The sequence below is a fragment of the Crotalus tigris genome, unplaced genomic scaffold (assembly GCF_016545835.1).
Source record: "Crotalus tigris isolate CLP2741 ecotype Arizona unplaced genomic scaffold, ASM1654583v1 scf7180000018105.1476442, whole genome shotgun sequence".
NCBI lineage: Eukaryota > Metazoa > Chordata > Lepidosauria > Squamata > Viperidae > Crotalus > Crotalus tigris.
The window spans coordinates 321,209-333,956 of NW_024096826.1; the positions used below are offsets into that span (position 1 = coordinate 321,209).

A 12,748-nucleotide genomic window follows, 5' to 3' on the forward strand; every position below is an offset into this window, starting at 1 on the left:
TGCTATTAATACATATACAATTGAATATCAGCCTTTGTTACATTTTTCTAATATTATATATAATATCAGTAGTGTCAATTTCAAATATCTTTTCTAACCAAAACATATAGTAGTAATAGTAATAGTAAAGTTGGAAGGGACCTTGGAAGTCATCTAGTCCAACCCCTTGCTCAGGCAGGAAACCCTATACCATTTCGGACAAATGATATCTCAATTGCATTTGCACTATCTATTTGTTCAATCAATATCCTGTTTTTCCCACTTTTAAAAAAAATATTTCCCATCAGTGCTCAAAGTGTCTCTATCGGTTATAATTTTCTCATAATAAATTATATTTGGGCAACCAAAGGCTTCCCTTGTTCAAACCCTCTTAGTATTTTCATATTTCCCTTCTCATACCAAAATATAAAATTCTAGTTATAAACACTATCTTTTTAGTTCTAATAACACTTCTATTTCTAACAATTATCTATTCTCTTAGCCATATTCAAAAATCTCTTTAATAGTATAATATCCCATCTAATGGGTCAGAACCTCTATTTTCTTCAGTCTTATTCTAGCTTTCTTCCTTTGCCAACTAACTTTCCAAGTCAATGCCTTTGAATCATCAAGTAGTTCTTCCTCTATTTTTATGTATATTGTTTGGAATAAGTAAGACAATTTAGTTAAGATATATCTGGAAGAACGCTCAGCCCACTGATATTCATTAAACAGCCTCCTTCCTTCTTCAATTTCCCACAATTCTCCTAACAGCTTTATCTTCTATTCAATTGGCTTTTCTTTCTTATCCTCAAGAGTGTCCTGCGATCTTGACAGGTAAGATGTCTTTTTGGTTTCCGGTATCATTGCTATGTCTTCTAATTCTTCATTTGTCTGAGTCTGTTTGTTAATTCCTTCCTTTAGGTCCTCCATCTTTGGATCTGCTTCCTCTAACTTTTATTTTATTTTTTGGGGTTACTAGTTCCTTCTTTATAGTCATTTTCTGAATTTTGGATTTGGATTAGAAAATTATTCTTTTATCTCCTTTGTGTTATTTTTAGTCTCATCATGAGCTAAGGCAATTGTCTTGTGTTAATTTTAACATAGAAAAAAATTCCTTCTGAGCTTCGACAACATTTTCTTGTTGATATGTCAAGCTGGGAACTTTGGAGATAAGTGTTAGAGATGGTTTTTTACCATTTAAAGCTGAGTATGGAAGATTCATTTTGTTTTTATATGTGATCTCCGTAGTCCAATCTATTTAGGGATTTAAAAAGTTCCAGTCAATTGTCATTTGAGCTCCAAGTTATCCAGACAGCCTACCAGTCCATCCTTAAGCCTCCCCTAAGCAAATATAAGCAAAATTCAAGTTTTTCTGTCCAATGAGAAACATGTCCTTTCTGTCCAGAGAGAAAAAATTAAAAGTTGTTCATCAGTCAAAGGTTTATAATCCACAGTATTCCATCATCTCAATCCATAATGCATGTTTCTTCTACAGGTAACTAGCTCCACGAGTCAGCTCTAAAAGTCAGTTAGTATTTATATTCAGGGTCCAGGCAGGCTAGTTTCAAAATAGTTTATCGTCTCTGCCACACAGATAAACAGCCCAAGAGGTTTTTTCCCCCTTTCCCAGCTGCAATCTAGAAAAGTGAAAGTTTCCAAGGACAACAAAAGTCTTATCTGGGTCTGGGCTTCAAGCCAAGTTTCCCTTAAACATAATAAATTGTAGTGCTGTGGTTTGCCACTAGATGTTGTTGATGCTGTCTTCTAGCTTTTTAAGTCCAAACATATTACAAGTTTTCAAGTCTCCTTTTTTTTTAATAAAAAAAATCTCAAAAGCACTTTTAGTCCCCAAATTTCAAAGCTATATATATGTATTGATTCCAAATTAATCTTGTAATTTTCTCTGTTTTCCCCCAAGCAATTAATTCACTGGTTTTCTTTTTCGGAGGAAATAGGGCGGAAATTCCCCTTCCCTCTCTCTTCAGGGAGAATTCTTTGTTTTGGGTGGTTTTTTCCAGAAGAAAGTCTTAAAGAGAGGATAGGGTCTCACCCAGTTCCATCCACGTTGCTCGAAAGTTGCTCGTTAATGCTTATTTTCTTTGGTTGTCAACAGCTTCTGACTGACCACATGAATGTAGCCAGTCTTTTCCCCGCCGGTTTGGAAGCCTTTCTCGGATCAAACGGAAAGGCCACCGCCCTCCTGCGATCGAGGGTCCCCTCTTTTGTTGCTTCTTTGGGGTGGCTTTCGACCCTTTTGAGTCCCTATCGGGGCAAAATCGAACGTAGAAGATGGAGCCCTGACTTCCTGAATCCATCACCCCACGATGTCAAACTGGAAGTCCATAGGAACCTACTTTAAAAAGGACTTTTTTTTTGTTCATACCATCATGCTGTCTGCTTAAAACCACATTATGAGAAAACATTCACATGGAACAGCAACACTTATTTAATCTATGCATTTGCCCAGGCCCAGACATCACACAGAGAAGGAATAAGCACATATACAGAGAGATAAATGTTCCTAGAAAATACTCCAGCATTTATAGAAAAGAAACAAAAAGCTACCTTTAGATTAACTCACATTGCTTTTTTAAAAAATGTATTCATACTGGAAAACTGCAGTTATAAGCTTAAATGCTGGATCTTCAAATAAATTGCTTGGTTTTTACCTTAAGAATACTACCTGTCTTGGGCTTTGTAGTGCTACAATGTTAGGGCAGCATTGCACATTACATCTTTATTGAAAAAGCAGCTATTTAAAAAGTTCAGAGCTAAGACAAGATCTGATCTATGACTCCTTACAGGTTGCCCCATTTACTGACCATAACTGAGACTGACAACTTGGTCACTAAGTGAAGCAGTTTCTAAATGAAACCAGTGCTATGCTTATGATCTTATTTCAGCTTTTCTTTGCTTTATGGGCCCGCAAAGATCATAATGTGAGGATCGGTCGTAAAGTTATTTTTTTAATCACTGTTGTAACTGTAAACGACCACTAACAAGACAGTCACTAAACAAAGATTACCTGAGTATTGTAATTCAGTCGCCTATTCTTTTTCAATTAGCTTTTATATTAGCAACAGTAAATGAACAGAATATTTTAAATCATTTGAATGGTTTAATGATCTGAGCTTTGCAGACAGAAAAGGTTCCTATGCTACTTCCCAGAACTTAAGAGGAAAAAACTGAATGAAATATATTGCTTCAATTCATTTGGATTTAATATTACTCTTACTCATCAAAGGAAGTTATAGACACACCATAACACTGGGCACACTAACCTGTTAACTGAGTAAGTGATTCAGGTCTTTCTTCAAAGAGTTTTCCTGGATATTTTAAAAAATGGTGATTTAGGACCAGAACTTTTCTTTGGGGATTTTCTGATATCTATGAATTAACAAACACAAAAAGAAAAACTTTAATTAGCTTTTGAGGCTCAATGTGAGGCCAACCATTATTAATAACATTGGGAGACACAAAATCAACATCTTTTCAGCTTCAATCAGAATCATATGGGTTTGGGCACATTTGTAATAAGCAGACCACATTCCCCAGCCCCTTTCCTTTCTGGTAGACAGAAAAGAGTTTCTCCTTTCGAAAAACAAAACAAAACACTAAATGTTTTGGATTAGAGGTTGGAAGCCAAGAGGATTAATTGATTTTCCTCAGCCTTAGATTTAAACTGGAATCTGCAGGTAGCAGAATTTTCCAGGCAGAAAATTAACACAGAGATAGTATCTTTTCCAAGGCTTCTGTATTCTCTGAAGGAATAGAGAAAAGGTAACTAAATATTTCACTAATTTAATTTCTGTATTGCCTGGTCAATGCTTCATTTTTTCCTGGTTTTTTTGTTCTTCATACATATTTGGAATATTACATATTTTTAATGAAATTTGGAAGCTCTTTTAGAATAGCGTTATCCTAAATGAAAAGCAAATCCGAGGCTTCCGTTTTTGCACAGTAGCTCCGCACCTACAGATGATTTCTGCTAGCTAGTGGACCCTAAATGGGCCTGAAGTTGCCCCATAGAGGTAACAAAGAAGGAAGTCCTGCTGACTCCAGAGAGATGGCAGTCGATCCAATTGGTCCAGGAAAAGCCCTCCAGGAACCATCAGGTAAAAGGCTAGCTTAACTTCGGAGCCTAGTCCAAACTACAAACAGCCAAAGACCAAAAGAACTACTTTAAGCTGACTGTAAACAACGTGTTTGGAACTGGGTATCAATAGTGATTTTCTCTCTTCTACTTAAAAATTGATTTCCGGGGGGGGGGGGGGAGAAAGAAAACCCCCTAGAAGCAAAATGCCTCCAAATGTGAGAAGGAAGGGGATCTGCCTCACCCTCCTGCAGATAGAAGCGGCGAATTAAATTTTTCAGAGGGAACAGAAATATACTGAAATGAAATGAATATAAGACTTAATCTGGATAAATTTGAAATCGGTTGATTCTGTTAAGATTTTCTTTTTAAACCATGAAAATAGAAGTAAATAATAGAAGTAAACAATTGTCTATTTCTGAAAAAATGAACTGATGCTGACATCTAGTGGTGGATGAAAATATACAACAGCAGTTGCTTTATTACAGGAGCTGGTAAAGCCCAGGAAAAGATAACTTGTTTTTGGTGATCTTCAATGTCTTAATAACAGAGAATAGCTGTGACAAAAAAGAGAGAACATTTTGGGCTATTTATAAACTTTAGAAAAAAAAATGACGTCTCTGGATTACAAATACCAACTTGACTGTGACTCTAAAGCTGTCTTCAGAGAAAGGAAAACCCTGATTTTTGGCTATCATAGAAAACCAGAGATCTGCAGAAAGAATATACCAAGAAAACAAATACTTTCCAGAAGAAGATCTAAACTGTGTTGCCACAAATCCAAACAACAATGATCTCAAACCACGAGGAATTTAAAAATAACTTTGAAAATATAAATGAACACATCTCCAATTTAACTTTACAACACAAAAATTCTCAGAAAATAAAAATAGAGAGTGAGCAGGAAAAAAAGACAACTGAATACGAGATAGAGGAGAGAGATTTTAAGATGGAACTTAACAATAAAAGGAAGTATGACTTAACCCAGCTGGAAAAAAACTTACAGGAAATACTGGACATGGAAAAGATAACGTATACTCTAAGATCACAAAATAAGTTTGAGGACAAGAAAAAATATTTGACAAAATGGATTCTGCCAGGAGAACTACGAGAACTTGAGAGACAAAAAAATGATAAATAAAATCAAGAAAGAAAGGAAAAGATTCTCAGTGAATACAAAGGGGCGAAACCTTCCTATACAAACATCTTACCTGTTTTGCCTTTTGTACCTGCAACAACACTTACAAGATTATGGGAAGATTCTTTGATTCAGAGAAGCATATTGATCAGGAAAGATGTTTGGCAAAAAAAAAAAAAAAAAAAAAGCTAAAGTGAGAATTAAGAAATTAGATGATGGGATTTACCAGAGGGAATATTTAAAAATTAAACCTCTGTTTAAAGAAATAGAAAGATTTTGGATATAAATGAAGATTAATTTAAGAGGGATGAACCCCTCAAGTAATACAGTATTTTTTCTTTCTTTTTTCCTTTGTATTTGTTTTTGACATGAGAAATATAAAAATGTTTTATAATGGTTTATATAAAAGAAATGTTTTCTTTATTTCCCCCCTTTTTTTAAGATATGAGAAATGCAAAAGTGTTGGGATGGCTTGTATGAGAAAAAAGACTTAATACTTAAGTGTAACTAATTTTGAGAAAATCTTAACCAGTAAGAATGCTTTGAACAGTGTAGGGAAAACAAATTTAAATAAGAATTTTGTAAACAGGATCTATGACAAGGCAATCAAGATAATCAATTAGAAAAGAAACTTTATATTGATGTGGTTATTATTTGCAGAAACAAGAGAAAAATGTCTATATTTAATTGTCATTTATTCAAAGAATAAGAACTGTATTAATTTAAGGTTAGCAAAAGAGAATATAATTGGAAGAAAAGAAAATCAAGCAAAGCCATTATATGGACTATAGAATTATAGAAATTAATTGTTATTGATTGTTTTTTAACTACTAACCCAGACAGCATGCTGTTTACCAAATATTAAGGTGATTGTGTTAAAAATCAATAAAACATATTTTTTTAAAAAGAAAAGCAAATCTATAACCCCTGGCATCTGCCCAGAGTCTTATATAGGTAGTCCTCAACTTATGATCACAACTGAGCACATTTCTGTTGTTAAGTGGGACATTTGTGAAATGAGTTTTGCCCCATTTTACGATCTTTCTTGCCACAGTTGTTCAGTGAATCACAGCAGTTGATAAATTAGTAACCTGGTTGTTAAATGAATCTGGTTTCTCCAGTGACTTTGCTTGTCAGAAGGTCACAAAAGGTGATTATATGACCTTGGGACACTGTAACTGTTATAAGTATGAACCAGTTGCCAAGCATCTGAATTTTGACCACACGATCATGGGATGCTGTAAAGGTCATAACTATGAAAAACGGTCACAAGTCACTTTTTTCAGTGCCGTTGTAACTTTGAATGGTCACTAAATGAACTGTTGTAAGTCGAGGACTATCTGTACTGCCCTTTATAATTTTTCCATGTGAGTTCCTTTTCAGTAAAAATCTGTGATTTAAATAACTTTTATTTTTATTTCCACTATTGATCAGTATTTTGAATATGAAGGGGAAGTTAAAAAGGGATTTTTACATTTTCTTTTTTTAATTGTTAATTTTGTCTATATCTTGTTAGATTGAAAAATTGTTACCCCAAGGCAGAAGGCAAAGTTAAGCTTCTTAGAAAGGACATTGAGACTCTTACACTTTTAACTTATGAACTCAGCCCTGCTACTACAATGGCAGAAATAGCCTGGTTAATGAAAATATATTTATAATTCTAATAAAATATGTAACATAGATAATATTCCTAACACTGCTATCTTCCCTTACTTTCAGGAATGTAAAAAAAAAAATCAAACAATAAATGCTTTTTCCAGGAATGCAAACCTGTTTAGTATTGTCGTCAATAAGGTCAAAAAATGCTCGGACAGTAGCCAAGTTCAATTCCTTACACCTAAAAATGAATATAAGGGAAATATGCTTGTAAAATCAGATAAAATAAAAGCAAATAATAGCCAAATAAAAATATTAGAACAGCAGTATATCAGACCTTGTACCAAAAAGCTTTTAACTACTCACCAAACAATGGAAAGATGATCTGTGGACACCCAGACTCGAGGAACTGCTGAACTCTGGATAAAAGAAGATTTGTATTATCCATTTTAAAACTGAACATTCAAGAATTTATTTATTTATTAGAAGCTTATATCTTGCTGAAACTAATATGGCTGAAATCCTGCTTACATTGTTATGACTAAATCCAAAAACCAAGCATGTCGTATAGAACATTTGACTCTTTTCTCCCTCTTTGAACAGCAGACAATTCTGCCTTATTATACTTTGAAATGTCTGCTCATTTTGCCTTTTAGATGCTGTACTGTTGCTTGAGAGGCATCAGGAAAATATGGTCTTACATACTTCATGTAAGAGTTCTCTGTTATTAATTTAAATTATGTGCAGATTCATATTTATTGATTCAATGAATTTGTGAGCTGCCTCATTCACTGAAGCAATAAAGATTAAAAACTGAAGTACAATTATATAAAATGGATACAAACTAATTCTTAGCAGGATCCAACAGTTTAGTTACAGCTAATATTTTCTTCTATAGAGAAAATTCTAAATCAAATGTAATGTGCTATTTCTTGAGATGGAAGAATCTCCAAATAAATGTACCAATGAATGCTACACTCAAATTGAGATCTCAATTTAGAATGTCACATTCAATTAGGGCAGATGTTAGGGCAAAAAAGGACTAAACTATTCAGGAATGTTAACAGTAATATTTAATGATCATCAAAAGCCAAGGCTTAAAAGCAACATTTAAAGAATAGATTTTTTACCACAACAGATAAAGCACAATTCTGACTACTTGAACTGGGCAGAAAAGCCAATCCAGAGCGAACTTGATAATCTCGAAATCCTCCTGCTACAGAAAGGGTTGTTAGATTCCTTATTTCTTGAGCCTTCTGAATCCAGTTACGGTTCACAGTTGAGTAAAAATCTATGAAAAGGATGTTTTAAATATAATTTTAGCAGATTTGTTTCCTGAGGTTCAGCAATTTCTTCAGTATTACAAAATAATAATTTTGTAGCACATATCAGCACATCTTATAATTCCACATTTCCCCACTATCCAATTTCAAACAAGAAAAAAACTAAGCAAATTCAGCAAATAATAAATCATATTCCAGAAAAATGCAGAATTAAGATAAAAGGCCAGTGACATAGTTTAAATCCGGCAGGTTAAAGCCACTATTCTACATAAGGTAATTACAAGTTGGTCAAAGATATTCTAGACAGTTTTGTTTCCTATAAAAAATTTATTATCTATATGAAATATTTAATGAAAGTTCATATTGATATGCATTAATTTCAACTTTAATAGCAGTAATCTTATTCCAATATATTTGACCATATCCATTCAAATTACTTCTATACATTTAAACATATTTCAACATGTAAATCCAAGTATTTAGAAAAAACTGTACAAACTGTAAATCCTACTCACACATACATACATGCATGCATAGACACACACGCGCACACACATGCACATATTGCAATAATTTGGGTTATAGGTTTTAATCACTACTGTGTATAAAGTGGGCATTTTTATAGACCACTTTATAATCTATTTGATAGCAAGGAACATTCATGCTCAGACTCTTCTAGTAATCGGTTTCAAATTAATATCAAGCAAATAACCCTTGATTTAATGTTTAAGTCTTGGATATGGATGAGTTGGCATAATCTCACAATATCATCCAACTGCCCACAGAAGTGAAGGATCTGAAAATAATATCTAAAGAATTCTGGAGTACCTTGGATTTTTCAGAATCCAAAGTTAGTGATATAATTGTTGTTAAGCCCCTGTCTTGCTTAAGTGCAGGCACGTAAGTGGCCATCATTGATGCTGCCAAGACATATTAAGTACAATTATTTTCATCCTAAAATTAAAGGCTAGGTCTATATGCAAGCTATGATTAAACAAGTACATATTAAGAAAAAATCTTGATATCAACTTTCAGAAGTGAGTATCTTCCACATTATTCTACTCTGCAACACATTTCTGGTGAAATTGCTAATATTAGTAGGTATAATAATAGAAGGTATGGAGAGCTTCCGGTGGGAGGCGACGGCGATGGCGGCTAGCTTTTAGCCGTCCAGCTGGGGAAGTGTCAGAGCCGCGGAGCGCAGCGCGCATCAGCTGGCCCGCGGCTCGGAAATCCCTTCCCGGGCAAAGGGAAGGGACAGAGAACGCAAGAGTAGAGGTAGAACCCCTGAACCCCCTCTGGATTTATTTCTAGAGGGGGTGAAAGGAGTGTTCCCTCGGAGCTCTTGCTGATCTCCGCCTCCCAGCTGTTTTTGCTTCCTAGGAAGCAAAAGAAACCGCCGCTTCTATCTCCGTGTTTACAGCATTTTGGTGAGTAATTTTTAAACGGACGGAGCAGTTTAAAGGATTTTTTGTTATATTTTAGGTGTTTATTTTTTTATCTTTTGATTTTTACTATTTTTCCTCCTTTTTTTTGTTATACTAGTGAAAGGATTTAAGATGGCGTTTTGAAACTGTCGGAGTTTTTTTTCCTTTCTCTTTTGTTTTACTTTCCCTTTCTAAGGACTGTTTTTTGCTTCTGCTTTTGCTTTTGGTTTAGAATTTTTTCTTTTGAACTGTTTGCTCTTTTACTACTTATTCTTTGGATTTACTCTGGACTTTTAATGACTATAGTTTGTCTCTTTTTAAAAAAATTTTTTTTTTTCCTCCTCCCTTTTTGGCTGGAGGGGAAAGGGAAGTGACAATTGTGCTTTTTAAAATGGCTTCAAAGAGGCAGCAGCCTTCCTCAGCACCTAAGGTTATTTCTTCTCCTATAACTTCCACTGCACAGCTACAACAACAATCTAAACATGTACCACCGGCTCAGCCACCACCCTCCCCTCCTCTACCTGGACTTTCAGTACAAGAGGTTAGAGGCATAATGGGAGAGATTGTAGTTCAAATGAGAGAGGAAATGAATCAATTTGTTTCACAGATTAAATCAGAAATTAAATCTGATCTCAAAGAAGAGATAACGGGGATAAAGTCTAAATTGCAAGAAAATAATAATGAACTACGACAAGATATATTGGCAGCTGTTTCAGATTTGGCTACTGTGGTGGTTAAGCTTGACGCAAGGCTTGAGGAAGTGGAAGACAAAGTTGACTCTTTGGATGACAAAATTCAAGACGTGGAAAGGAAGGTGGACTCCTCACAAGAAGATATTTTGATGTTTCAGTATAGACAGATGGAGTATGCCCTGAGGATTAGAGGCCTCAAGGAAGATATCAATCAAGATTTGGTGGAGGTGGTCCTTACTGATCTGGCGCTGGCCTTGGATATGGATAAAGGAGAATTACAGAGAGAAGTGGAAAAAATTTATAGACTCAACTCCTGGATTGCTAAGCAGAAGAATTTGCCTAGAGATGTGGTGATTTACTTTACAAAGAAGTCCCTGCGGAATGAGATTATACAAGCCTTTTACAACAAAAGATTTCAGATTGCCGCCCAAGATGTCATCATTCTAAAGGAAATCCCATCCAAAATTTTAAGAAGTAGAAAAGACTTTGCTTTTTTAACCAATGAGCTTAAAGTTAGATCGATGCCATTTAGATGGGAAATTCCGATGGGTATTGTTTTGAGCCATGCTGGGACACGCTACAGATTGAACACAGTTGATAAAGCTAGAGATTTTTATACTTCGGTCCTGGGTGCAGGCTCAACTTCATCTGGTCGGAAATCTTTGAGTGGTAAGGAAGCTGAGCAGCAATCTGAGGCATTAGATTTGGTTTCCGCAGGGATGATAGAAGCGGCAAAGCAACGCCAGACGGAGGCTAAAGAGCAGAGGATGACTCGTGCAGCCTATAAGCGTAAAGAGAAGGAGCAACGTAAAAAAGAGCCCAAAGAGAGTTCTCCTGGAAGTGCTTCACCGCCGGTGGGAGGAGCAAGACCCAAGAGTTATGCAACACACGCAGCTCTGTCAGATTTTGATGGTGTCTTCTCCAGGCTGCGTGCCAAGGGAGATGGCAAAGTTTTTGACCTGGAATGTTAATGGATTGAATTCTCCTCAGAAACGGAAAAAAATCTTTTATTATTTGAAGCAACATACCAATGATGTTATTTGTCTACAGGAAACTCATATTTTACTTAAAGACCAGAAATATTTAGTTAATGCTCGTTTGGGATCTCATTTTATATCTCCTGCTCCTGGGAAGAAAGGGGGAGTTGTTATATATGTTAAACAAAACCTACCAGCTTGTCTGGTAGAATCAGATCCCCAGGGGAGATATGTGATGATTGAACTTGGTATATATGGTAAGAAAGTACTTATAGTTGGACTTTACGCTCCAAATCAACAACAGGAACAATTTTATAAACAGTTACATCAAAAAATAACTTTGCTTGATTATAGATCAGTGGTATTAATGGGTGATTGGAATGGTGTCTTAGATACACTAAGGGATAAGAAAGGTTCCTCTCCTTTTCTTAAACAAGCAAGGCTACCTAAAGCCTTTTTTGACATGAAAGAAGACTGGGAATTAAGGGATTATTGGCGGGAACGTAATCAAGAGGAGAGAGACTTTACTTTTTTTTCTGATAGACACCAATCTTTTTCAAGAATTGACTTTTTCTTGATTACCACGGACTTGTATAATAAAGTAAAGAATGTAAAGATTTTTCCTAGATCACTGACGGATCATAGTCCAGTTTGGATGGAGCTGATTCAAGAGAAAGAGGAAAGAAGATCTTGGAGAGTTAATGAAAATTTGTTTAGACAAGAAAAGAATGTTCAAAAACTAAAGGAGTGTTTAAAGGACTATTTTGCTTTGAATATGTATAAGGGGACTTCAATGTCAATGGTATGGGATGCAGGTAAAGCATTTATGCGCGGTGTTTTGATAAAAATGAATAATTTTTATAAGCGAAATCAGATTCAGAAACGTAGAGAACTTGAAGATGAAATTAAATTAAAAGAAAGGGCTTTGATTTTAAATCCTTCTGATGAGAGTATTAAAGAATCTGTAAAGTTATTAAGGTCACAATTTAATATGTTGATAGCAGATCAAGCTGCAACCAACTTATTATTTATGAAACAAAATACATTTTGTAATGCCAATAAGCCTGGGAGATGGTTGGCTTATCAATTAAGAAAGAAACAGAGACAAAGAATAATAGAGAAAATAAACTATAAGGGTAAATTAGTTTCTCAGAAGGAATTGATTAAAAAATCTTTTTTGGATTATTATCAAAACCTATATAAATCTACTAATATACAAATGCTAGATATAAATAAATATTTAGCTGAGGCAAGTTTTCCTAAACTGACTGAGGATCAGAAATATGAAATTAATGGTTTAATTACTAAGGAGGAAATTACCTCAGCAATTCAACAATTGAAATTAGGGAAAGCACCGGGTACGGATGGGTTAACAGCTGTTTATTACAAAGTTCTAATAGAGGAGATGATCCAACCATTACATGATCTTTTTAATGGTATTTTACAGGGTTTAGAGATTCCTCCTTCATGGCGTAGTGCTTTTATATCATTGATTCCAAAGGAGGATCAAGATCTTACCCTACCAAAAAATTACAGGCCTATATCTCTTTTAAATGTGGA

At 34.9% G+C, this 12,748-nt stretch overlaps 1 protein-coding gene across 1 annotated transcript in view; it reads right to left on the reverse strand.

The window, feature by feature from the left end:
* The window catches only part of PGAP1 (post-GPI attachment to proteins inositol deacylase 1), a 68,567-nt gene that overhangs the window by 38,414 nt on the left and 17,405 nt on the right, over positions 1-12,748 (reverse strand). The window contains exons 5-8 of the mRNA XM_039347971.1: positions 7,940-8,100; positions 7,176-7,228; positions 6,984-7,050; positions 3,264-3,369 (exon numbers count right to left, since the gene is read on the reverse strand). Coding sequence (XP_039203905.1) covers positions 3,264-3,369; positions 6,984-7,050; positions 7,176-7,228; positions 7,940-8,100 — 387 coding nt within the window. The remainder of the gene's footprint in view (positions 1-3,263; positions 3,370-6,983; positions 7,051-7,175; positions 7,229-7,939; positions 8,101-12,748) is intronic.